General features: G+C 42.0%; 2 protein-coding genes across 3 annotated transcripts; both read left to right on the top strand.

The window, feature by feature from the left end:
* The first annotated feature begins 707 nt into the window (after window positions 1–707).
* Window positions 708–11,610, top strand: rx1 (retinal homeobox gene 1). Its single transcript, XM_063891762.1, is given in 5 exon segments — window positions 708–987; window positions 2,965–3,263; window positions 7,697–7,887; window positions 7,889–7,951; window positions 9,211–11,610. Coding segments are annotated over 4 exon segments (1,011 nt in total). The 5' UTR covers window positions 708–987; window positions 2,965–2,977; the 3' UTR covers window positions 9,682–11,610.
* A 5,692-nt stretch (window positions 11,611–17,302) lies between these two features.
* Window positions 17,303–25,224, top strand: LOC134869079 (fizzy-related protein homolog). 2 transcript variants are annotated; one of them, XM_063890493.1, is made up of 14 exons: window positions 17,303–17,455; window positions 18,722–18,839; window positions 19,005–19,133; window positions 19,249–19,312; window positions 19,610–19,737; window positions 19,987–20,069; window positions 20,200–20,383; window positions 20,505–20,570; window positions 20,982–21,084; window positions 21,625–21,809; window positions 22,609–22,842; window positions 23,155–23,259; window positions 23,368–23,460; window positions 24,600–25,224. In XM_063890493.1, the coding sequence occupies exons 2-14, from the start codon at window positions 18,771–18,773 to the stop codon at window positions 24,639–24,641; spliced, it is 1,485 nt and encodes a 494-aa protein (XP_063746563.1). In that variant the 5' UTR covers window positions 17,303–17,455; window positions 18,722–18,770; the 3' UTR covers window positions 24,642–25,224. The 2 variants fall into 2 exon arrangements, with proteins under 2 accessions (XP_063746563.1, XP_063746562.1); XM_063890492.1 differs by having other exon boundaries at window positions 19,607–19,737.
* The last annotated feature ends 212 nt before the right edge of the window (window positions 25,225–25,436 follow it).

The raw sequence follows: 25,436 nt of genomic DNA, 5'->3' as shown, positions 1-25,436 counted from the left end.
TCGCTGTTGATCCTTAGTGACCGTAGTTCATTTACAAATAAATGGTTTTCTTGCAACAGGAAACACAAATGACCGAAGACAGACTGGATTTAGAAAAAGTCACAAAATAAAAACAGAATAATATATTTTCAGATATTTTAAAAGAGGTTTGTTTTGTGGATATTTTAAGTATTATTTTGAAAGGAAAATAAAGCCTTTTCAGAATATTATATATAAGAATTTAAATTATATTTCATTCGGAAATTGTGCCATTAAACCCAAAGCGTTACCGGACAGATTACTGTGGAAAAGTAACAAAGAATTAAAGTATTTATCAAATAAATAAAGTCATAATAAAAAGGAGACTGGAGTCAATGTCATAGTGTCATATAAGACATTAAACAGGAAATGGCTTTAATGGAATATTAATTGTAGGTCATCTTTGCCCTGAAGTAGCTGACAGTCGCTTTAACCTCACGGGTTTTCGTTTCCTTTTCTGCATGCAGGTCCACATGGGGGGGGGGGCTGTGTGTGTTAGTGAAAACTCTCAGTGTCTCTTTGTGTTTTAAACAATTCATTTATGAAAGAAAGTCTTGTGCAGGCTTCATTAGCCGGGGCCCCCTGCTGTGTGATGGGGGTGGGGGGGGGGGGGATGGAAATGACATTTAAAACAATTGCTTGAGCAGAAACCAGCTGCCAATCACTGTTACAGGGGACGGATCCCAATTAATAGCCCCGTCCCTAATCCCCTCGTTTCACCTCCTTCCTCTCAGCCCTGTGCGCCTCCTGCACTCTGAGCCGGAGTCGTGCATGGAGTCTGGACTCAGTCTGTGAGCGCTCTGGATTTTACACTGCAGCACTTTTTGAAAGGACTGTCTTTTTAGCCAGAAATAAATTATTGAGGGAAATGCAAAGGAGGCAAATCCGTCTGAGTGACAGCGAGAGGACCTGGGAACAGTGAAGGTGGAGAGGACAGGTGGAGCACTACAGCGTAATTACTTCTAACAGGTGAGCTTTAACACGGTCATACATTCACCCACACCTAACTCTATTACTCACCGTGCAACTGGGGGAGTACATCCCAGCATGCATTCAGTAAACCAACCCTAGCAAACTAAAAACACATTAAACTAACTTAAAAAAGAGTCTCCCTGCACCTGAATATGGAAAAGCAGCTGAAATCTGCAGCAAAACCCCCAAATAACACTAAAAGGGAATTAATTGTACACTTGTAATTGCAATCTAGTCAGTTTCATGCACCTGGCAGGATCGATAATAGTCCTTATCTTTTCTGCAGACTTAAAATCAGCGTATTTAAATACTTTATAACCCATAAATGACTTGGTTTATAGAACAACCTATATCTTTAGACACCTGTAGTTCCTAGATGTTTTTAAAGGTTGTGATGCTACCATACTCACCATGGAGGTAACTCTCAGTGTGCATTGATAAACCTCAGTAGATGTGCAGATTTGTTAAATAACACTTAAAGGAATCAATTTTGCAAACGGTCGCAATTGACTTTATTTATTTGCAAAATATGATTAATTTCTTCTGGATGTCAGATTTGGGTTTCCTAAAGGTGTTTGCAGACTTATTTTCCCAACACATAAACCATATTTGATCTCTATGAATAAGGCCTTACTTTATTTAATACTATATGACCCATAAAACGACCTGCTTTATCTTACAGTGCATGAGTTTAGACGTTGTAGGCACAAAAGAATCCAGTCATTCTTCTCTGTTATATTAATTAACGTCAATTCATTTTACTTGGCGTCCCAGATTAAGGGCTTTAAAAGGCTCCTTTTTACACCAATAGAAAGACAGACAGGTATTTTGATTAACTGTTCATGCAATGTTATATATATTAAGGATAATAAAGTGTATTTACCAAGCAATTTCTCACTTTAAAACACAGAATGATCAAAAACAGGGACATGATAGTGGAGAATAGTTCATTTTTATTCCAATAAAGAGACTTTGATGTTGTGTTTTATGAGAAAAAGTTTTCATTTTTCCTATAAAACGTGGATTTAAATTAAACATTTGGTCCTAATTAACCTCAGAAGTGTTGATCACTCGTTAAAAAAGGAGTCAAACGTGTGGATTAGGAGGTAACGGCGCCATTAGTGTCCATCAGCACACTCATCAGTGCAGACGGTGCCCCCCCCCCCCCCTGCAGGATAATCAGGTTAATGTGATGGACAGAGTCATGCAGGGGGAGCAGGGGATCTCTGACCCTCTGCACCTCCACACAACACACCTCCTGGTTTTAGGGATTTTAATAAATAGTTTGGTATAAATAAACTGAAGCATCAGCTCAGGAGTCACAGATTGCAGGTGTGTACGTCTCCAAAACTCAGAGTTTACCACAGATTATGATACGATTTGAAATACTGTGCACCACTTCTATGCTGCACACATTTTTACTCAATTTCTGAACCTAAGTACAAATGTGAGGTTTAATGCTGCTGTTTTTCAAAGGAAAATATAACAGTTTTTACTTCCCTTCATTTCCTTTAAAGCTTTATTTACTTTCTAGATTCATATTTTCTACACACACATTATAAATACTTTAAACGTGGGATGTTTTGATGTAGAGTAAATTAAAGTTGTAAGTAATAAAGAGATCTTAGCTTCTCAAATATAGAATTTATGATTTTGAGTCCATAGAATATATATGAATCTATTAAAATGTGCCACACATTTACCAGCTGCTAAACCAAAGTGATGTTTACCCAGTGAATCGATAGTTATAATGCAATAGTAAGACATAGGCTTTGCTTTCACTTTGAAGTCTGCATGAGTCTTATTTACAGAAGAGTATTTCTGCACTGGTTGCATGTACTGTTGACCTGCCACCCCAAGTATCTCAACTACTCTTGTGCAAGAAGAATGCAAATAAAAAATACCACATTTAATAGAAATTAAAGCAAACAAAAGGATAAACCCTGACCCCCCCCCCCCCCCCTGTTCCTGCAGGGCCGGACGCTCGATGCATCTCTCTCTGGACACCATGATGGTGGACGACAGCTGCCTCTCACCCAGCAACTTCCACGATCTGGGGAAAGGTGGGGGGGTCTCTGTGGGGGGCCGCGTCCACAGCATCGACGTCATCCTGGGGTTCAGCAAGGACCAGGACCCCCTGCTCAGCCCTGCTGGAGCCCTGCGGACCCACAAAGTGGACTTAGAGGACCTCGGGGAGCCTCGGGGGCCCCAGGAAAACTCCTCCTTCAGCGGGCATCTCTCCTCGCTGAGGAGCGGCACCGAGGCGTACCATGGTGAGAGGAGCTGCTGCAGCCTCACTGTCAAATGTAACCTGTTACCATAGGCGTCAGTTATACTGGGGACGCTGGGAACATGTCTCCACCACTTTGCATTAGGATCATTTGTTTAAAAAGTTCTGAAAATATCACAAGAGAACATCTGGAGGACGGCTAACTCTTTCTGGGTGTATTTGACCAGGTATGAATCAGAATTGAAGGGAGAATAGATTTGCAGCAGCGTAGAATATTTACTGCACTAGTTGTCGAAAATATATGATATTATTTAGCACATGGATGGATTTGTTTGGGGGATTAATGCAGTAGTGTTTTTTAAATCTGAGAAAAGTGTCCTCACAAATAGACTGCTGTGTGTCAGCTGTTACAAATACTCTGTATGAATGTAATGTTCCCTTATTGCTCTCCATTACTAAAGGATTCCTTTAATATCAAATCCAATGCAAATAAATAGAAGAGGAAGTCTGTTTTAAAGTGTTTGAAATGACTTCATTCATAATCATTCATACAGTAGACGAAATACAAATCAACAAATGAATCATGAATTCAAATTACTTTACAAATAAAAAGAAATAGTGAAAATTCCACCTTAACTAAGTACATTTATTAAAGTATTTTTACTGAAGTTAGACCTTTTAAAGCAGAAGTAGATCTGAGATACAAATAGAGGTCATTCTGCATATGAAGTACTCAGATTATGAGACCGTTTATAAACAATTAGGCATTAAAGCAAAAGGAAAGCCCTCAAACGTCCTGACGGAAAGGTTTAGACTGAAGCTTAAACTCACATCTTGTTCTTATGGGCAGATGCATCATTTGAAACTCCTCTCGTGCAGTTTGTGAAACACTGTTTCCATGCAGCCTGTTGCATTACTGTAAGAGATTTGGAGATAAATCACAGGACAAGATGTTGGGGCGGGGGGTTATGTCCCCGAGTACAATCCCATCCCCTTGAGGAATTCCCCTAATCTCCTCTTGCGTGCAGCTCAGATTGTACAGCAGCAGTTCATTCGGTGTGTGTTTGCTCTCAGAATCAGAGTCATCTTGTTTAATCTGGAGCTGTTTCCACATGCAGGATCTGGCAGGTGGTTTTTTTGTGGCAGAAACCAACAGGAAAACAAACAGTTATTGTCCAGAAACATTGACAACCAAGTCAGATTGTATAGAAGTCTATGAGGAAATGAGCCAACTTTCCACCTGATTTATTACCTCATTCCAGTTCCTAATTATGACTTCATGGAGTCAAATGCTAGATTTGAGTCTATGTTATTAAAGGATAGAGTTCATTTTGTTAATTAATTGTCCAATTAAGAGTAAAATAGGCAATAAAGCAGATGGTTAAAGACGTTGTTGTTCAGTATCGGCGCTCTACAAATCTGACCCTGATGGGCGACTGTGGCTGTGAGGGAGTGCGGTCGTCTTTGAAGGGTGTGGGTTCGATCCGAGCTTGATGTATCCTTGGGCAAGATACTGAACCCTGAGGTGCTCCCGATGGCCCATGGTGTGTGAGTGTGTGTGAGTGTTAGCTTCCCTAGAGCAAGGTGTGCTGCTCTGCATGGATGAGATGTGAACGAAGGAAGGACTCGTAGCATGTGAAGCTTTGAGGCGTCAAAGAGACCTGATAGAAAGATATATAACTACTGTAAATCAAAGTGAATTTAACTTCCTCACCTAAAGGAAATATCTTTCTTAGCTTTCCGTTCTACAGCATCAACCCCAAACCATAGCTTTCAAAACCATAATCCACGTACCAATAGAGGATACTTTTCATATCAACTTTACGTTGCAATTAAGAATGAATTTGTATTCATTTGTCCATTCATTTCGGAGTTTGGTCCATGAAATGTCAGGAAATAATGCAATTTTTTATCCCAGTTTCCAAAAGTCCACAGTCATGTGTTGAACGTTCTTGATTTGTCTGTTTAAAACACAAACATTGCTTAGTTAATGTGATGAACAACAGACAAAAGCAGAACAGCTCCATATTTGTGGGAATAAAACCCAGTCTCCGTGCGGTCCACGCCTTCGCTCGCTTTTCTTGATTAACGTACATCAACAGAAATGACATCATCCTTTTGTATGTAACTATCCTGTGAAGTCAGCCCAGTTCCCCCCGAATGAGCAACTCCTCTGACCCCCACCCCCCCCCAGCCCTCGCTCTCCTCTGATAAACAGTGGGCAGCCTTCAGTCTGATGGGCTGACAGGACGAGAGCTGGTCACTGAACCAGACCTGACCTCCGCCTTTGTCCGAGCCTGGCCTTTGTCATGGCTGCTTAATGAGAGGTGGATAAATGAACCCCCAAATATCCCGTTTGCCAGTTGAAGAAACCACAATGGCCGCCCCCCCCCCCCCCCCCTCCTCCTCCATGGCCATCAACAGCAGATTTTTTATTCTGCCAGCTGTTTTACTGAAGCAATGACCTGTTCTGGAAACTTCTCAACATGCATCTTACAGGGATGCTAATGAGTCTACAGTTCACTACATGTCCTTTAGCTGGTTAGCATATCACTGCTGTAGCTCGATACGGTGTCCAACATGTGTCATGGTCCAGCTTAAACGTCCTCTCCAGACGTAGGATCTGTCACTTCAAAACTATGTTGTTTGCCTGCGTCATAAGACCTAGAATCAGGTTACTTTTCTGAGCAAAACCACAAAAAGAAAGCTCTCGAAGTTAGCAACTTAGCTGAACTCGTAGCCCAATTGAACGACTTGTCATTGAATTATCATTATACAGTATGGTATATTAGGCTGGGTTTAAACTGGTATTCTCTTGTCTTGTCAGTGTTTTATATTCTAATGCAGCGTCTAGAGGCACTACTTTGACTTCTGACATTACAAATTTGACGATGGATGTTAGCCTCATTAGCATCGTTAGCATCATTAGCTGTGATGAGGTGCTTTTCCCGAACATATCGTCTAATCAGGTCCTGTTAATTACACTTCTGTCTCCTTTATTTGTCCTTTTTTCCAAGAGAAAGTAAAGCATACTTCACTTCCACCCAAGGACACTTCAACATGTTGAATGTAAGCGCTGGGATTGAACTGGTGACCGTCCGATTGGTAGACAAATGATCGCATTGAAGCCACTTTTCACTCAAAAGATGGCATAACGAATACTTGTACTTCTACCTTTCTGTCACTGACAACAGATCCAACACTACCTGGAAGATGTTTGTTACCTGACGCAGGTCAAGAGAAGGCTGGAGACTGATCTGATAGGCGGATAATCATCTAAGTCTTCGTTTTAATCAGGTTACTAACTGGTTAGACTAATACAGTCTTCTCCTGAGATGGAGTTAAAGACTAAATGATTCTCCGTGTCGTGTTCAGGCATTTATCTGGTGTTGGTAATGGTGTACAAACATATTATGATCGATCGATTGATTGATTGATTGATTGATTGATTGATTGATTGATTGATTGATTGATTGATTGATTGATTGATTGATTGATTGACGGTAAATGGAAAATGGAGTAACTTCCTGTTGGGTTTACGTGTGGGTGAAACGTAACACAAGAGCCGTGTCTTTCTTACTTCCTAGCTGGCGTTATCGAGTCATTTTGATTAACTGCATCCTGTTCTAATGGATTATGAAGTGAGACAGTTGCCGGTAAATCCTTGTCGTCGTAAACATAAACAGGTTTTGTTACGTCTGCTGCTTTTATCCGAATCCAGTGTGGGGAATGAATACATTCTACTCTTTACTCTCTTATATTGTATGTGCTTTACATAAAAAAGAAAGGAGGACATTATGGTTTATCTTTGGAGAACATCGACGCTGGAAAACAACTTTTCTAAATCCGATTAGGAATGTTTTCCAGCTTCATTGAAGTGCATGGCATTGCCTGCTCCACTGACCTACAGTAGCCCATTGTTGCAGGTGTCAGAGTAATGTCTGCTCTACCAGAAAGAGAAGGCACTGCATTCTTCATTACACGGCCTGGGCAATAATGGATTACATTGTGTAGTCAGGATGCAACAAAAAAAGGTTACCTGTATTCCCTTACAGATTACTGTTGCTTCTTTTAACATGGTGGATTACTAACAGGAGTACAGTGGTGTCTTGTCTAACTCTTTGTCTCAGAATCCGTTTTTAAAGAATTCTAACTTTTTTTCAAAGTTCAGATTTTCATCAAATTTTGTATTTTATTTAAAATTCTGACATTTTTCAGAAATTCCCCCCAAAAAATATTTCAGACCTTTTCAAAATGTCACGTTTTTCACTTATATATATATTTATGTATAAAAATTCCGACTTCGTTTTAAAAATCGGACTTTTTCCTCAAATTCTATAAATAAAATCATTTTTAAATGAACGATCTTCTTCTTTTTTAAGGTCACGTCGTTCTGCTGTCTTAAAGTAACCCTCCCAGCCCCTGTCCATGTCACATTCACACTGCTTTAACACATCTCCTTTCTTCTCTGCTCAGATACCGGCCTGTTCACCAACAAGTGTGATGAGGAGCTGAGTGAGCTGAGGAAGAGTGTGGAGAGCGACGAGGGGAATTCTCCGGACCCCTGTCAGGACGAACAGCCAAAGAAGAAGCACCGGAGGAACCGAACCACCTTCACCACCTACCAGCTGCACGAGCTGGAGCGAGCCTTCGAGAAATCCCACTACCCCCGACGTCTACAGCCGCGAAGAGCTGGCCATGAAGGTCAACCTCCCGGAGGTCCGAGTGCAGGTAAGAGGAACCACATGCATCCATGGGGGAGAGTACCTGAGTACATTCACTTTAGTACCACCATTTCAGGGAGGGAAATATTGATCTGCAGCTTCATAAACAATGCATTTACTAAAAGCTGCAGAAACCAAACGCTGCAAGAAGCTCCAAAAACAAAGGAGACCAGGGGACACTAAAGAGAGACGCACACAGCTGGAGACCAGGGGACACTAAAGAGAGACGCACACAGCTGGAGACCAGGGGACACTAAAGAGAGACGCACACAGCTGGAGACCAGGGGACACTAAAGAGAGACGCACACAGCTGGAGACCAGGGGACACTAAAGAGAGACGCACACAGCTGGAGACCAGGGGACACTAAAGACAGACGCACACAGCTGGAGACCAGGGGACACTAAAGAGAGACGCACACAGCTGGAGACCAGGGGACACTAAAGAGAGACGCACACAGCAGGAGACCAGGGGACACTAAAGAGAGACGCACACAGCTGGAGACCAGGGGACACTAAAGAGAGACGCACACAGCTGGAGACCAGGGGACACTAAAGAGAGACGCACACAGCTGGAGACCAGGGGACACTAAAGAGAGACACACACAGCTGGAGACCAGGGGACACTAAAGAGAGACGCACACAGTTCAGGATCATAAAGCTGTCTCTGTCTCTGTTGTTGTTCACCTGAAATGTTTTCTGGTCTTATTTTAACGATGTGATCACATGACTCCTTCTGACGTCACTGCAGATCAGCTGTGAGCTAGCTAGCGTAGGTAGGTAACATTAAGAGTTGGTCTGTTTCCAAAAGCTGAGGTTCTCTGAGGACGCACAACAGCTTTCACCTTAGGCTCGTCTGAATTTAGATGAGGAGATTGAACTAAGTAATTACGCCAGCTTGTGTGTGTGTGGTTCCTCCTCATGCGGGGGCAAGCAGGTGAAGTCTTTAAACAGACAAACATCGCCTGGAGCTTTCAGTAATCTCATGCTGTCCTTAAGTACAAATTTAAGGTACTTGTACTTCAGTTGAGTATTTAGTTTTTCTTCCGGGAGTGTGGAAGGGAACGCAGGGATTTGAGCCTTTGCAGACCCTTTACATGCACTCAAACCAATAGAACACACTGCAGGAAAAGGAGAACCCCAAAAAGCAGAATAGAGCCTCTATAAATGGAAAATCGAGTAAGTTACAAAAACGTATTTGGTTCATTTCCGTCGCTGTTTATTGCATCCCTTACATTCCGGTTCATGAGTTTTGTTTTTGACCTCCAGGTCTGGTTCCAGAACCGCAGAGCTAAGTGGCGCCGGCAGGAGAAGATGGACGCCAGCACCATGAAGCTGCACGACTCCCCCATGCTCTCCTTCAACCGCCAGCCCCAAGTCCATGCCGGCATGGGCCCCATGAGCAACTCCCTCCCCCTGGACCCGTGGCTGTCCTCCCCCCTGACCAGCGCCACGCCAGTGCACAGCATCCCGGGCTTCATGGGTCCGGCTCAAAGCCTGCAGCCTAGCTACCAGAGCCACGGCTTCCTCAACTCCGCTCCTCACCCTCACTCCCATCCTCACCCGTCCATGGGTCAGGGGATGCAGAGCATGGCGCCTCCCCCTTACCAATGCACGGCGCAGTACCAGGATAAATACCCCCTGGAGGACGTGGACCAGCGCAGCTCCAGCATCGCGGCTCTGAGGATGAAAGCCAAGGAGCATCTGCAGTCCATGGACAAGACCTGGCACCCCATGTGACTAACAAGTGAGGAAGGGAGACATTATGGAGGGTTTTTTTGGGGTACAGACATTGACTCAAATGCTGGATAATATGGAAGAGACGTGTCTGATACGCACGGGGCAACAAAAGGACTTTGAACTGTGAAACCTGAGGATTAAAGGACTTTCTTTGGACTATTCTTCCTCATCTCAAGGAGACAAGTGAACTCTTCTGCTTGTTATGATGTCATATTTAATCCTTCTCCTTCCAATCTAAAAGCTCTGGCGCTTCCTTGAGTGAAATAAACGCACAAACTCTATCTGGTGACTTTTAGACCTGGAAGAGAGGACATTTCTTTCCCTATCAGCACACTTCCCATCGGTTGAATGCATACTTTCATCCTTAATCATGAACACTTTTCAATGCATAGAGATGTTTAAAGGTCCCCAGTGAAAGCTCCATAAACAGGGAATCACGCAAATATTGGTATTATATTTGCTCTCACCACTTTTCTGTTATTTCTGTCGGTGAAGAAGTCCTACATTCTGTTTCATTTCCCCATTTTCTTCTTACTAATTAATCCAATTGTCTCATGTTCACGGGTCAGCTGATCAGAGAGTACTTTGTGAAGGAAAGTGTGGTCTCACTTTAATGCGAGAGCAGCTTTTTAAAAAATCAAATCAGCCTCTCTGACTGTTAAACTAATCTGTTGATTTGTGAAGAAACACGTCAGCTGAACTCCTAATTAAAGCACGGCTGCAGATGAATTATGTAGCTTAGATATCCGGGATGATATTTGTGGGAACCAGAGTCAGACATGTGACCACGCCTGAGAATATACCAAAAAAATAATCCTGCACAATCTTTTTATTCCCAATTAGACGCTTTAAAGCAGGAGATGCATGCATGCTGCAGAGCGGGGTGCAACACGGTGTTTGCATGAGTGGCTGCTTGAGGAGGAGACCTGTTGGCAGCTCGGTGTTGGTGCAGTGTGTACGTGCAGGGCTGCAGAAAGAGCGCTGTGTGATGCGTCACCCCGCATAGTTCAGTCTTTGTCCGGCACAATTGATCCAAGTGTGTCCTCTTTGTCTGAAATGGACGGGGCGGAGCGGACGGCCGGCACTAAATAGGCCCTTGAAACCATTTGGTCTTTCTTTTCTCAATCAAAGGAGGAACATGGGTCGTAGCTGCTATGGTCATTAGTGACACAGTATCCCCCCCCCCCCATCTGTGAATTGAATGTGTTTCATATGAGCAGTAGAGCTACACATGTTGGTAATGAGACTTTTTAACAGGTAGCATCTCACGTTACAGGAACGAGAGGGAGAGGAAATCCTTCATCTTAAAGTGCAATTTCAGACGTGTTTTTTATATCATTTTTTTAAAAAGGAGACAAATTACCCCCCTAACGTTGTGATATTTCACCTTTATATGAAGTCATGCACACACTGCACTACATTACAGCAACAACAACAACAACAACAACAACAACAACAACAACAACAACAACGATATAAAGTCCATTTTAAAACCTGCTCAGAGAGGGAAACACACTGCTGCTCGTCTTTAGTCTCATGTAGTTTTTAAATGTTGTTGGTTAGTGTATTTAGCTCCCCATTGGACACATGCCAGGCCCTCACACTGTAGAGGAGTACCCTGCACATCTTCTTTAGCATGTTATAATGTGATTTTTGGACCAAGAACAAGCCAAAGGTTATATAAACTGGACAAAAAAATGCACTAGAGGTTTTAGTTTTCTATGTGAACATGTGTTTCCTAGTTTCTGTCCCAGTGATGTTTTGTCTGATGTGCTGGTGAAGAATGAAGATCTACTGAAAAAAATAAATATAGTTTGATAGAAATCTCCTCTTTCTCACTGCTTTCATGTTGACCTGTGCACTCGTTCCCACACCGGCTCTGTATTTCCAAGATTACTAATCGTTATCATCTGACATACAGAGGCGTTTCTCTTTCTTTCCCTCCAACACTTGTGCTCCCTCTCTCTCTGTCATGTAAGAGCTCTTTCTGCCCTGGTTTTTTTGTTCTGCTGTTCCCTGGTTTTTGGTGGCACGGTGCCAGGCTGTTAGGAAGATGAGACTCCAATCAATCAGGGCTCCCGGGGGGCGGGGGGAGGGAGGGTGGGGGGCTTCGGAGCAAAGAGCCCCCGCTCACTAATTGCCCTTCGGGGCCGGTCGCTGCAGCACATGTTACAGAAGGACCGGTGCCGCCGTGATATCTGTCCTCCGGCGTGAGAATCACTTTCCTGGCCAGATGGAGGGCAGCACACGGCCATATGGAGAGCAGGAGAGAAGAGTTGTTTATTGCACGACATGAAGTGATCAGATGGGAGGGTTGCTTTAAAAATGTCATCTATTACAATTACAGGTCAGCCGTAAAGGATGTAATCTAGTCTGAGCATTAAAATACAACAGTAGTGTAACCTGAACACCTCCCGTTGTCCGTCTTATATTGTCCTTTTTTATTTCTCTCACTGTGTTTATGTATGCACCTTATGCTTCGTCTGCTCCAGTGCGCTTCCATTTAGTCTCATTATGTGTCAGTACTTCAGTTAGAGCATAATTGCTATCTCTTTGCCAGCGTTATCAAGCTTTACTGGCCAAATACACTGCTCTAAAGCTTTTGAATGAACTGTGAATAAGTTATAACACTTATTCAGGCGATACCATTTAGCTGACCGATATGTAATCAGTTCATCCAACCAATGCATCGGGGAATTCATGTTTTGAGAAACTGGTGCTGGGGAAGAGCGAGAGAAAAGCACCCGTCAACATGCTGTAATAATTGCTCTCACTGCCTGAATGGTACACACGGGTCAGCACTCCAACTTTAACCATATGGAGTTAAATAATACTTCTCATTGTAGTTATGACAGCCACCAGTTGGGGGATAGCTAGCTCGATAGTTTGGGAGACGGGTAGTTAGCGTAAGCTAGCCAACGAGGTAGATAGATGGCAAACTCTATAGCTTGTGAAGTAGAAAGCTAACAGTCACTAGACAGACAGACAGACAGACAGACAGACAGACAGACAGACAGACAGACAGACAGACAGACAGACAGACAGACAGACAGACAGACAGACAGACAGACAGACAGACAGACAGACAGACAGACAGACAGACAGACCGACCGACCAGCAGTGGCTCAGTCAGTAGGGGCTTGGACTGGGAACCGTAGGGTCGCCGGTTCAAGTCCCCAAACAGACTTGAAATATGGAAGGGGGACTGCTACTTGGAGAGGTCCCAGTTCACCTCCTAGGCCCTGCTGTGGTGCCCTTGAGCAAGGCACCGGACACCTCCAATCCCCCCCTCCCCATTGCTCCCCGGGCGCTGCACAATAGCTGCCCACTGCTCCTAGTACTAGGATGGGTTAAATGCAGAGGACACATTTCACTGTGTGTGCTCTGCTGTGTGCATGAATGTGACTAATAAAGAGGGTTTCATCCTCCGATTCTATCTATCTACAGACGGATAGATAGATAGACAGACAGACAGATGGAGAGATGGAGAGATGGAGAGATGGAGAGATGGAGAGATGGATGGATAGATGGACAGGAGATGGACTAGCTTAATTGCACACTGGTTAATTAAACTTGTATTCATTTTTGTGTACCTCGAAATCGATCGCAGTTGAGAGTAGAAGTATCAGTAACTTTGAAGTTTGTTTCCTCTTTAAGTATCCTATCTCATCCTACGGGATCTAGATCTATATTCAGTACAATAGCATGTTCTCTGCAGTGCTAATGAGTAGTGTAGTGATAATAATCTCTCACACACACACACACACACACACACACACACACACACACACACACACACACACACACACACACACACACACACACACACACACACACACACACACACACACACAGAGGGCCTCCTGCCTATAGAAATGTACCACATTGGACACACTACATAGTTCTACTAAGTGTGAAGCCCCCCCCCCTCCTCTCTCCTATCTCCACAGACAGACACACCCTCACAACACTGGCGCCAACAGGCAAATCCCCCCCCCCCCCCCCCCACCCCACCCCGCTTTAACTGACCTCCAATTATGTCATGCGAAAAAAGCTGTGTCCCATTGAAAAGCTCTCTTAATCAAACCCAATTAATTCCGCTATTTAACCTCATTGTCCGTGGAGAGGAACGCGTCTCTCCAATAAGACTGTTAACTCCAGCCGGGGCCCTTTCAGATCCAGCGGGCTGCAAGGGCCAAATAATGGACTGCACAATTAATCAATTAGCGATCAGGGACTCAGTGGTTGTTAATGGACACTGTGAGAGGAGTTAGGGCTTCCCTCGGAATCACACGTCTTCCTGTTTGTAATTTAATCAGAATTAATTAAACATGTGAGCAAATCTTGTTCTTTCGAATACCTGCTCATCTGTCTGAATATTTTGGACACCACCTCTTTTAAATCTGCACAGCCCTCCACTTTTATAGTCTGATACACCATATGTTGTCCTATTTTGCTCCTTTTCCTACAACTTATTTCCATAAACTGTTTTAATGTTTGGACAATTAAAGCAAATTCCTGATTCAATGTTTAAATGTTTATATTTTGATTTCCATCACCTTACTACCCACTACCTTAAAATACAGCTGTTTGAGCTGGGAAAACATGATCAAACATGCCATTTACATGCACAAAAACATATATATAACTCATGACAGGAAAGGGAAATCCCAAAAAGCAAAATCTCTCTAAAAGCACTTTAATTAATAATGATTTTTTTTATTTTGGGGTTTTTAGTTCATCCAAGTGTTCATCAAACATTCAACGTAACACACGGTAAATAATTGATGTAGATGGACTTTTTTTGGGATGAAGTATTCCGAGAAGTCAAACCGCAATAAAGTCTCAAGCCTTTCAGGGCGACGTAGGACAGACTAACTTCCAGATGCAATAACTAAATTGTGGTTAGCTCACATTGGCATTTCTTTGAGGAAAGGGGTTGAACACAGCTCCTTTAAATGCATGGCCCCAGAGGGATGAATATGGAACATGTTGCATGCTTGTTGCTACAGCTGTGCAGCACAACTTCTAAAGGTGTTAATTGGTTTTGCTTTGTCGTTGTGTGCAGAGACAGATTGGTGTTCAGATTTATTGTGCAGTTTCCGGTCAGGGCGATTAAAGTCTGTGTTCCTGTGTCTTACCACAGCTACGCTCAGGATCAAGTGATGTGTTGCTGTCTGACATCGAGCAGCATGTGCACAGATTGATTTTCAGCATCACCCAGATGTCCACGTTGGATTAGGTTATGTTCGGGGTGTAATGTGGAAATGCCAGCAAGAAAACAATGAGCTGAGACACTGTGTAAGATATGGACTACAAAAATAACATCCTTACAAGATTTGAAGAGGTTAGCGTTGAGAGATACAATAAAAAAAGATTTGTTGATGAATTCTTGGTTTTAAAAGGAGGTAAACACAACTGCTGTAATGCTATGGGCTCACATTGAAATACATTTGATATTTTTGAGTGAAAGACAACTCTCCTCCACAAGATTCAGGTTTTTATGTCAAAATATAAGAACATTTGGAAAAAAAAGTACCTAGAACATAATAAACCGGGGTCTTACGAAGCCTAATTTGACTCACAGAAGATAAACATTTGAGGTTTTATGTCAAAGAAGTTTAAGAACAAAGTCACATTTTAAAGAAGTCTCACATCCTATTTGGCTCTTACAGAAGACGTTTTTTACATCTGACCTAAAGTTTATTTATTCTTTGTTCTGAGAACAAGAGTCTGAATGTTGACTGCTGTATTTATCTCTCTGAACAACAGCAACACGTCCGGAAACATTTGAGGTTTTTTATCCTCCAACTGTCAAAATATAAGAACGTTTTAAACAAGGAAAGGTTTATTTGAGGAGAAACTCAGGGTCTTACAAAGAGGTAAAACAGATCCAAAAATCCTATATTATGGATATGCATTTTAGAGTTGAGTAAAACACAACGTTCCTCAAGACGTCTCTTCTGTGAGTGTGTCTTCCTGCCATGGGGAAAACAAAGAGGTGCAAACAGCAGCTTTAGTCCCGTGTGTCTCTTAATAGAGAACACTTGAGATGTTTGCAGAGTAAAGAATATCTCCTCCAGGTTTTTTTTGATCTGTTGCTGCTCTTTTTTCCCATGCTTTTCTTTGAGCCCCGGCTAAACGCATGCCTACCCCTGCCTGTGGCCCCGAGCGGCCCCAGCTGAGCGGAGCCAGCCCGGTAGTTTCTGCTCCGGCTCGGCTCGGCCCGGGCTGCTAATCCCCGGCCTGCCAGAAGACCTCGCTCTGAACTCATCCTGCAACACAGGAAAACGCTCTAATTGGGGGATTTTCTACATCATTACCTCTGATGAGCAGCCATCCCTCCCTCCTCCTCCTCCTTCTCTTCCTCCTCCTCCTCCTCCTCCTCCTCCTCCTCCTCTGTCTCCCCCTCTTCCTCCCTCACTCCCACACTTTTCTCCTGCTCAACCTCTTTCTTAGTGTTTCTCTTTTTCTTATGACTTCCTCACATTTTTCTGACGCTCCTTTCATTCTTTACGCATTTATACTTCATTCCTTTCAGCAAACATTTCTGCCATCTCTTACTTATTAAGTATTAGTACTGAATTTAAGACACAAATCTTAAGTGTTTTCCAGGCACTTCTATACAGAATAAAATGCATTTTATAATCCCTGAAATTCATGCTCAGACATTATTGTTTATTATGTTTTTCATTGCAAATTGATTCACTACTTTTGTTTGTGCCCCACATTCATTCATCTCATTATACGGCCTGGATCTGCTTCATGAAAGGCAGGTTGTCCTATAAATGAAATCATCTTTGATCCTAAAAACTTGGTTTCTTTTCTTCTAAAGTCACTAGTCATTTTAACAGGATACATCCTTAAAGTAACCCTCCCAACCCTACATACAAAGTGGTGCGCTCCTGCCCGTATCCAGGTCTAAAATAGAACCAGTACGCCCTCTATGTTTCATAATTGGCAATGATAACAGGACTCTGGTTAGTCCTGAAAAATGAAAATAAAAACCAAGCTTTTCAGGACGTTTTTTTAATTATATAGGGCGCTAATGCCTTCGGGAAAATGTGCAATAAAAAAACATTTTATTATTATTATTATTATTATTATTATTATTATTATTATTATTATTATTATTATTATTATTATTATTATCTTCATTATTATTATTATTATTATTATTATCATTATTATTATTATTATCATTATTATTATTATTATTATTATCTTCATTATTATTATTATTATTATTATTATTATTATTATTATCATCTTCATTATTATTATTATTATTATTATTATTATCATCATTATTATTATTATTATCATTATTATTATTATTATTATTATTAGTATTATCATCATCATCATCATCATCATTATTATTATTATTATTATTATCATCATCATCATCATCATCATCATCATCATCATCATCATCATCATCATCATCATCATTATTATTATTATTATTATTATTATTATTATTTTTGTCTGTTCTGTTTTCTGTTCATAAGGCCGTATTTTCTGAGGTTTTGAAATTGTTCAATAAAGTTGAGGAAAAACTCCTCCGTTGCATTTCCTTGTTTTGATTTGAAGCGCCTACGTCACGTCACAACTCCCATAATGCATTGCGTGATTTCCACCTGAGCTAAAGTGAATTACATGTCACATCTGAGAGTGAATAACTCCACATTTGTTCCTCTTTTTGTTCTCAAATCTCCCGGACTGTTGCTCCTGTTCAGCGGTGTTGGTTTCTGGGGACTGGCTCGCTGCTGTACGTATGTTTCTATTACAATTACCACCAGATTAGCCCCTAGCTACATTAGCTAATGCTAGTTATGTTAGCCTAGCTTTCTGTTATTAGCACAAACATTATAATGAAGAGACAGTTTGATGACATTTAGCCCAGAAACAAGGCTCTTAAATATATAATGTGTTGCTTTTACCAGGGTTAAAGTTAGCTGTTAATCGTGCCGTAATGTTGACGGAATTTCCTTGTTGATCTGTTCTTATTATATGGAAATCAGTCTGTATTTCTGCTGCTGTATTGTTTTGGTCTTTTATAGAACACTGTATTTTATATTGAGTATTATTGTGGTGCATGTCCTTTATACTGTAGGTCTGTACATATACCTGCTGCTGTTGATTGGTTTTATTTTATTTCACTATGTGTATACTTTCTTCACCTTTAAAGATTGTAATGCCTGAATACTTTGCTGCTGCAACAAAATCATTTCCCAATTTTGGATCAATAAAGTGTCTGTCTGTCTGTCTGTCTGTCTGTCTGTCTGTCTGTCTATCTGGTAGAAATCTGGCATTTAAGATTACATTGAATAAGTGTTGTTATCCTTATTTATCAAACTCTTCTTCTTATATCTGTGAAAGGTTGTCATTTTCTATCAACAACTTGCAGATTTATGTTTCGAATCGTTCTGGTTTGAAAGGTTCATATCAGTGTTTTCAGGCTGCTGAACATCCGGACTGCTTAAATTACCCTCCTGTTAAAAAAACAAGGTTTACCTTTCGAAATTGTTGTTTGATTTTGTGACTTTTTGTCGTGAGTCAAATGTTTTTTACTCATGTAATCTCTTTATTTCACCCTTTTAACCCGATAATATTGGCACAGCTATCAAGAAAAATCTAACTCTTCTTATTTTCAGTATTAAATTATGATGTTTATTGGGGTAGGAATAATAAATAATCAAAACCTTTGCAAAAAGCTTCAGGATGTATAGAAATCAAAGTGGAACGTTTCAGTGCTACTGATGTAGAGATTTGTATTTCTATTTGGCAATTTAAAGATGTGTAAACTGCATATTGCAAAACACTAAAGTGGAGCATTACTAAATGATATTTAGAAATATTTTCCCAGTAGGTTACCTGTATTCAATATGTAATGTTGACTTTCAGTGAATGTAGGACAAACCTACACACAAAAAGAAAAATAGCTCAAACCTATAATTTGACCTGTGTATCAACACTATGATGCCTTCTTCCCGATGTCTCTCTCCTAAACTCTTCATTTGTTTGTGTTTCTCAGGTCTGAAACCTCCCAGCTGGTGCTTGGGCTTTTAAGATTTCAGGTGAAGATGGATCCAGAGTATGAACATCGCCTCCTCCGACAAATCAACATTCAGAACGACAACCTGAGTCCTGTTGTGAGTCCTTCAGCTCCTTTCTGTCTTCCTTAGTGATGTAATCGTTGTTCATCAACTCATGCTGTTATGTAGTTATATTTTAAACGAACTGATCCTAATGTGCTAATTCATGCAATAACACACGCACGGTTTGTTTGTTAATATATTTATTTGTTTGTCGTGCAGAAACTGCCGCAGAGTCTGCACAGTCGGACTCCCAGCAGCTCCCCGTTGTCGTCACCCAGCAAACTGGGAGACAGGTTCATTCCCACCAGAGCGGGGGCCAACTGGAGCATCAACTTCCACAGAATCAATGTATGACCCGTGCGTGTGTGGTGTGTGTTATATAATATGAGTTTGGGTAACGATTAGTGAATGAATGAGAGTTGTTTGTATCTCAAATGAACCGCAGTATCTTTGTGACTCTTAGGAAAATGAGAAGTCACCGAGTCAGAACAGAAAGACAAAGGATGCGTCCTCCGACAACATCAAAGGTAAAGTCTGTTCCTTCCTGATGTGCACACTGTGTTTGTGTTGTTGTTTTAGAAATCATTATTATCAACACAAAGAAGAAGACACAAAAACATGATGAAAGAAATATATATATATGCACACACACACACACACACACACACACACACACACACACACACACACACACACACACACACACACACACACACACACACACACACACACACACACACACACCAGTTACATACATATACAGACATACAGATGTGGACAGTGTTGTTGTGTTTTATATGTGTGTGTGTTTGCTCGTGCAGCAGACGGGCTGGCCTACTCTGCTCTGCTGAAGAACGAGCTGCTGGGAGCGGGAATAGAGAAGATCCAGGACCCTCAGACGGAGGACAGACGCCTGCAGCCGTCAACCCCCGAGAAGAGGAGTCTCTTTAATGTAGGGACAGCCGTGTCATACTCCTGATGTAACGAAGGATAAAGCACAGTGATCAGAACAGACACACACACACACACACACACACACACACACACACACACACACACACACACACACACACACACCATACAAAATGCTCTCTGGATTCTGGAGAAAAATACATATTTGTCTTCAGTGTTTAATGTTATTTTAACTGTGTGTCTGTGTGTGTGTGTGTGTGTGTGTGTGTGTGTGTGTGTGTGTGTGCAGTATTCACTCAACACCAAGAGGTCTTCACCGGACGACAGCACCAAAATCTCCCCCTACTCTCTCTCACCTGTCAGCAACAAAAGGTAGATACACACACTTTAGTTTTTTAGATGTTTTGTAGTTGATCTGCAAAACAACACACACACACACACACACACACACACACACACACACACCTTTTGGCCTCAATGCCCCATGTCTCTCCTGCCGCAGTCAGAAGCTGCTGCGTTCGCCGAGGAAGCCGACCCGAAAGATCTCAAAGATCCCGTTTAAAGTCCTGGACGCTCCGGAGCTGCAGGACGACTTCTACCTGAACCTGGTGGACTGGTCGTCTCTGAACGTGCTCAGCGTGGGGCTGGGAACCTGTGTGTACCTGTGGAGCGCCTGCACCAGCCAGGTACAAACACACAACGCTGATACATAACAGGGATTTGAACTGCTGTCTGTGTGTGTGTGGTTGTGTTTGTTGGCAGAATGAATACGGGAGTTAATCTCTGGTTGATTTGTCTCTTCCTCAGGTAACACGGTTGTGTGATCTGTCGGTGGAGGGAGACTCTGTCACGTCCGTTGGCTGGTCCGAAAGGGTGAGTACATTCAATTCAATACATTTTATAGAGTAGTACAGAGATGCTGTGTTTGACCCTGAAGGCAGCATCTCCCTGTCCAATGGGAAGTACAGCACGGTCACATGAATTCACATAACCACCGCTAAGCTAAAGGCGGCTAACGTTGGGCTATAAAGGAACTACAGCACGGTCACATGACCTCACGTCACCACCGCTAAGCTAAAGGAGGCTAATGTTGGGCTATAAAGGAACTACAGCACGGTCACATGACTTCACGTCACCACCGCTAAGCTAAAGGAGGCTAATGTTGGGCTATAAAGGAACTACAGCACGGTCACATGACTTCACGTCTCCACCGCTAAGCTAAAGGAGGCTAATGTTGGGCTACAAAGGAACTACAGCACGGTCACACTTTTCTTCCTGTTTCAGGGGAACCTGGTGGCGGTGGGGACTCACAAAGGCTTCGTTCAGATCTGGGACGCCGGCGCTGGGAAGAAACTCTTCGCCCTGGAAGGACACACGGCGAGAGTCGGTGAGTGGGAGTCTAGGTTTTTACTTTATTAGATTATATATGATGTATTCATCTCAAATAAGCGTTAAGTTTAAAACACATAAGCACTTTTCTAAGTTACGAGATAAGGATGTTGCCTCACTTAAAATGTGTGGCACAAGGAATTGTGGGACAGCGGTATCTCCTTTCCCTTCGTAGAGGACGGTCCGGTGTTTCCTAAAGGAGATAATAAAGGAAGTGTTGAAGCTCCTTTCCTCAGAAGAGCTCTAATCAGGGCTGACACTTCTGGGTCGTTATACTCCGTTAGGAACCTTCCTGAGCAACTTCACAACCTCAGACTTAAAGGTGGCGGGGCTCAAGAAGTGGCATCAGGAAGGAGGAGATGTGAAGATGATGAGGATCTTGGTGTAACATTAAGCTGTCTTTGGCTCTTTCTGCTGTAACAATGCAAATGTCCCCTCTGTGCGACGATTCAAGGTATTCTGATTCTGATGTGAAGATGTGTCTGGGGGCAAAGGTCATGCAGTGTCCTAATAATGCAGCTCTCTCCTCTGTGTGTAGGAGCGTTAGCCTGGAACGCGGACCAGCTGTCCTCGGGAAGCCGTGACCGTATGATCCTGCAGAGAGACATGCGGACCCCCCCCCTGCAGTCAGAGAGGCGTCTGCAGGGTCACAGGCAGGAAGTGTGCGGCTTAAAGTGGAGCACCGACCATCAGCTGCTCGCATCGGGGGGCAACGACAACAAGGTACGGTCCAATCAATAAACTAAAAATAAAAACGGTTTATATTTTAAAATACCGGATTCTGGAAAAACATGTCACACTAAAGGGAACACCATGTGCTTCCTGTGCATCCATGGACACAGCAAAACACAGATCAATAAACCCTTTTATAAAACAAGTCCAAATAAGGTTCAATTAGAATCCCGGTTATTCTTCTTAATCTCCATCTGAGTGTTTTAGGTTTTATTCACTATACACCCTAACAACCAACCAAGAAATAAAAGAGAGGAACACTCAATTAATATTAGCAGATGACAGCTAAAACTGCTTTTAATAAGCAACACCCACGTGTAATTGGACTTTTTTACGTAGAGATGTATTTATTTATTTATTTTATTCATCAATATTTATATTTTTTTTATTGTATTGACTTTTAATTTAATAAAATTTGTATCCATTTTAATTTAAATTATTGTATTTTGTTATGTTCATCAATTTTTATTTTTTTATATTTGTTTTAAATTTTATTTTTATTGTGTTCATCCATATTTTATTTGTATTTTTTGAATCTATATTTGATCTATTGTCTTCATTTTATTCATTGACTTTAACATCTATTTTTATCTAAATATCTTTTATATATTTATCTATTTTCTTATTCTATTTCATCTTTTTTTTAGTATTATATTCAATTATTTGTGATAGTTCTTTCTTTAACTGAGTGTGTTTAGTTTTTATTTATTTATTGTCTTCTTATTTTACCTTCTTGGAGTCATTGAAAGTGCTGATTAAATGAAGCTGTATTTCTGTTGTGTATTCTCAGCTGCTGGTGTGGAACCACTCGTCCCTGAGCCCCGTGCAGACCTACACGGATCACCTGGCTGCGGTGAAGGCCATCGCCTGGTCGCCCCACCAGCACGGGCTGCTGGCCTCTGGGGGGGGCACCGCCGACCGCTGCATCCGCTTCTGGAACACGCTGACCTCCCAGCCGCTGCAGTGCATGGACACCAGCTCACAGGTTTGCAACCTGGCCTGGTCCAAGCACGCCAACGAGCTGGTGAGTGACCCAGATTAAAGTCTGATCCATGTTTTACTGGGAAGTACTTTGGAAAATGTTCCTGAAGTTCTGGTACTTTCTGTTGTATATCTTTGGCACATGATCCTGATAGCAGAATAAACCCTGCAGGATATCATCTCTGTAAAACACACAGATTAAAGTCATATTTGTGTGAGAAAAAGGTTATGTCTAAATGTTTCCTGATGGTTTTCTTTGCTTGCAGTGGTGAGATAATGTGTCTCAGTGTTAAGAACGTAGCAATGGTGATTATTATTGAGTTCTGTCTGGCGTTTGTCCCTGTTTTTCCTGCAGGTGAGCACTCACGGCTACTCTCAGAATCAGATCTTGGTGTGGAAGTATCCGGCGCTCACTCAGGTGGCCAAACTCACGGGACACTCCTACAGAGTGCTCTACCTGGTCAGTGTGTGTCTTACGTCTGAGGAGGATCATGATGTTGCTGTCTGTCATGTTCTGGACATGTTTCCTGAAAAACTATGCGATTTGTTCTTTTTTTTAAAATATCAGGCCATGTCCCCGGACGGAGAGGCGATCGTGACGGGGGCCGGAGATGAGACTCTACGCTTCTGGAACGTGTTCAGTAAAACCAGGTCAACTAAGGTGAGGAGGAAGCACGTAAAGGGATATTATAGATGTTAAAAACCCGCTATATTTTGAACATTTTCATCGCTTTACTTCGCGGTCATACATCTCTTTTGCTGTGTGGACCTGAAGCTTTAAAGCCACAAAAACTGCGATTTTACTTTTATGAAAGTTGCCGTTCATCTGCTGCCTCTCTCCGTTAGTTAGCTTGTGTTGTTTTGTGTCTTTGGTCTTCTAAAGGGTTCGTTTGAATGCACAAAAAGACGAACCAATCGCTGCAGCAGTAAACCCGTTAACCCTGTACTTTGTGGGGTAAAAGTGCTGTTCTTTTTCACCGTAGTCTGGTGGCTTTCAAGAGTTAACTGTTGATCAGTAATACAAGGTCATCTAAGGTGAGAAAAAACACTTAAAGGGAGCATTTTCATCGCTTGACCTCGCTTTCAAACGTCTCTTTTTCGATGTGGAGCTTAAACTTGAAAGCCACCAAGCTCCATTGACAAAAACTAAGAGCTGCTGGTCATCTGCTGCCTCTCTCGGTTAGTTAGCTTGTGTTGTTTTGTGACTCTGGTCTTCTTAAGGCTTCAGTTGAATGCACCAAAGTCACACAGTAAGACAAAAACAGTCTGGCGGCTGTGATGAGGGTTCAGTGTGAAGCGGTGCAGATATATTGAATGGATCAGACGCTGAACCTCATATAGATTAGGTGGCTAAATACGTGTTGCTACTTTCCCCCATCCACACTATAGCGCCGTGCTTTAACTCTGCTCATTGCTTTGCAACAACATCTGGAATACGACTTTAATATTTAGTTTTTGTTCATATTTTCTGTAGTTTTTTTGTCCCAAATGTATATTTTTTACTTTGTTTTTAAACACTATTTTATTTTATTGTAATTACATTGCCTTGTTTTTATGATGCTGCAACGAAAAGATTTCACAAATTGGGATCAATAAAGTAATTCTGTCTGTCTGTCTGTCTGTCTGTCTGTCTGTCTGTCTGTCTGTCTGTCTGTCTGTCTGTCTGTCTGTCTGTCTGTCTGTCTGTCTGTCTGTCTGTCTGTCTGTCTGTCGGTCGGTCGGTCGGTCGGTCGGTCGGTCGGTCGGTGTAATGACATCTTAAAAATAATTAACCTCGTTATTTTCTATCTTGTGTTTCAGGAATCTGTCTCAGTTTTAAATCTCTTCACGCGGATACGATAACTTAAAGGAAAGACTAAAACTCTTGGACTGTAGTGGGAGTGGATCCGGGCGTCCGGACGGACCCCCCGCCCCCCCCGCGGTGCGGAGAACAGGGAACACTACAGGTTTCTCGTCCCATGGAGAGGACATGGCGACAGGAACAACTGGGCACTTTTTTCACGCTAACAGTTGTTGGGGAAACCATTTTTGTGCTCTCATTCTGAATGTAATCGTTTTTTTATTAAAAGAAATGTGTGCAGGTGGGTAGAACTTCCATCTGTGTTGTATTCAATAATGCCAAGAGAAAAAGAGACGTGGAAAAGGCCTTACTTGTGTTGGAACTCGGAGACAGCATTACTAGTTTTTATTTAACTCAGGTCTTATTTATTTAACGCTGCAATTTAGGAAATGCCATTACATATTACGACTAAAACACGATCACCTACCAAGGCCTTTATGTTACGTGTTTACTGGGACCCTCAGAGGACTGAGGCTCGCAGTGATTGGCTGAAATAATGGACAGAAAGTCTAATGCTGGGCATCGAGACGTACTGTAAACTGTATACTGATTCTTTCTTATGAAGGAAGAAATAAAACCATGATGGAACAACCTGTGTGTGTCTCCTTTTTGCCACCACACATATGTTTTAGTATTTATTCTGGGGGATTTCATTGGATTTAGATGCACTTCTGTTGAGTCTGTGTACTTATCCATTTATTTTCTCTGTTGAACGAGTTAACAAGTTTAAGACGCATTCAAAATGGTACTTAAGATAAGATGGACTTTTATTTATCCTCGTGGGGAAATTCAGGAGT

The sequence above is a fragment of the Eleginops maclovinus genome, chromosome 9, assembly GCF_036324505.1.
Source record: "Eleginops maclovinus isolate JMC-PN-2008 ecotype Puerto Natales chromosome 9, JC_Emac_rtc_rv5, whole genome shotgun sequence".
Lineage (NCBI taxonomy): Eukaryota > Metazoa > Chordata > Actinopteri > Perciformes > Eleginopidae > Eleginops > Eleginops maclovinus.
This window is presented reverse-complemented; position numbering and strand designations above follow the sequence as displayed.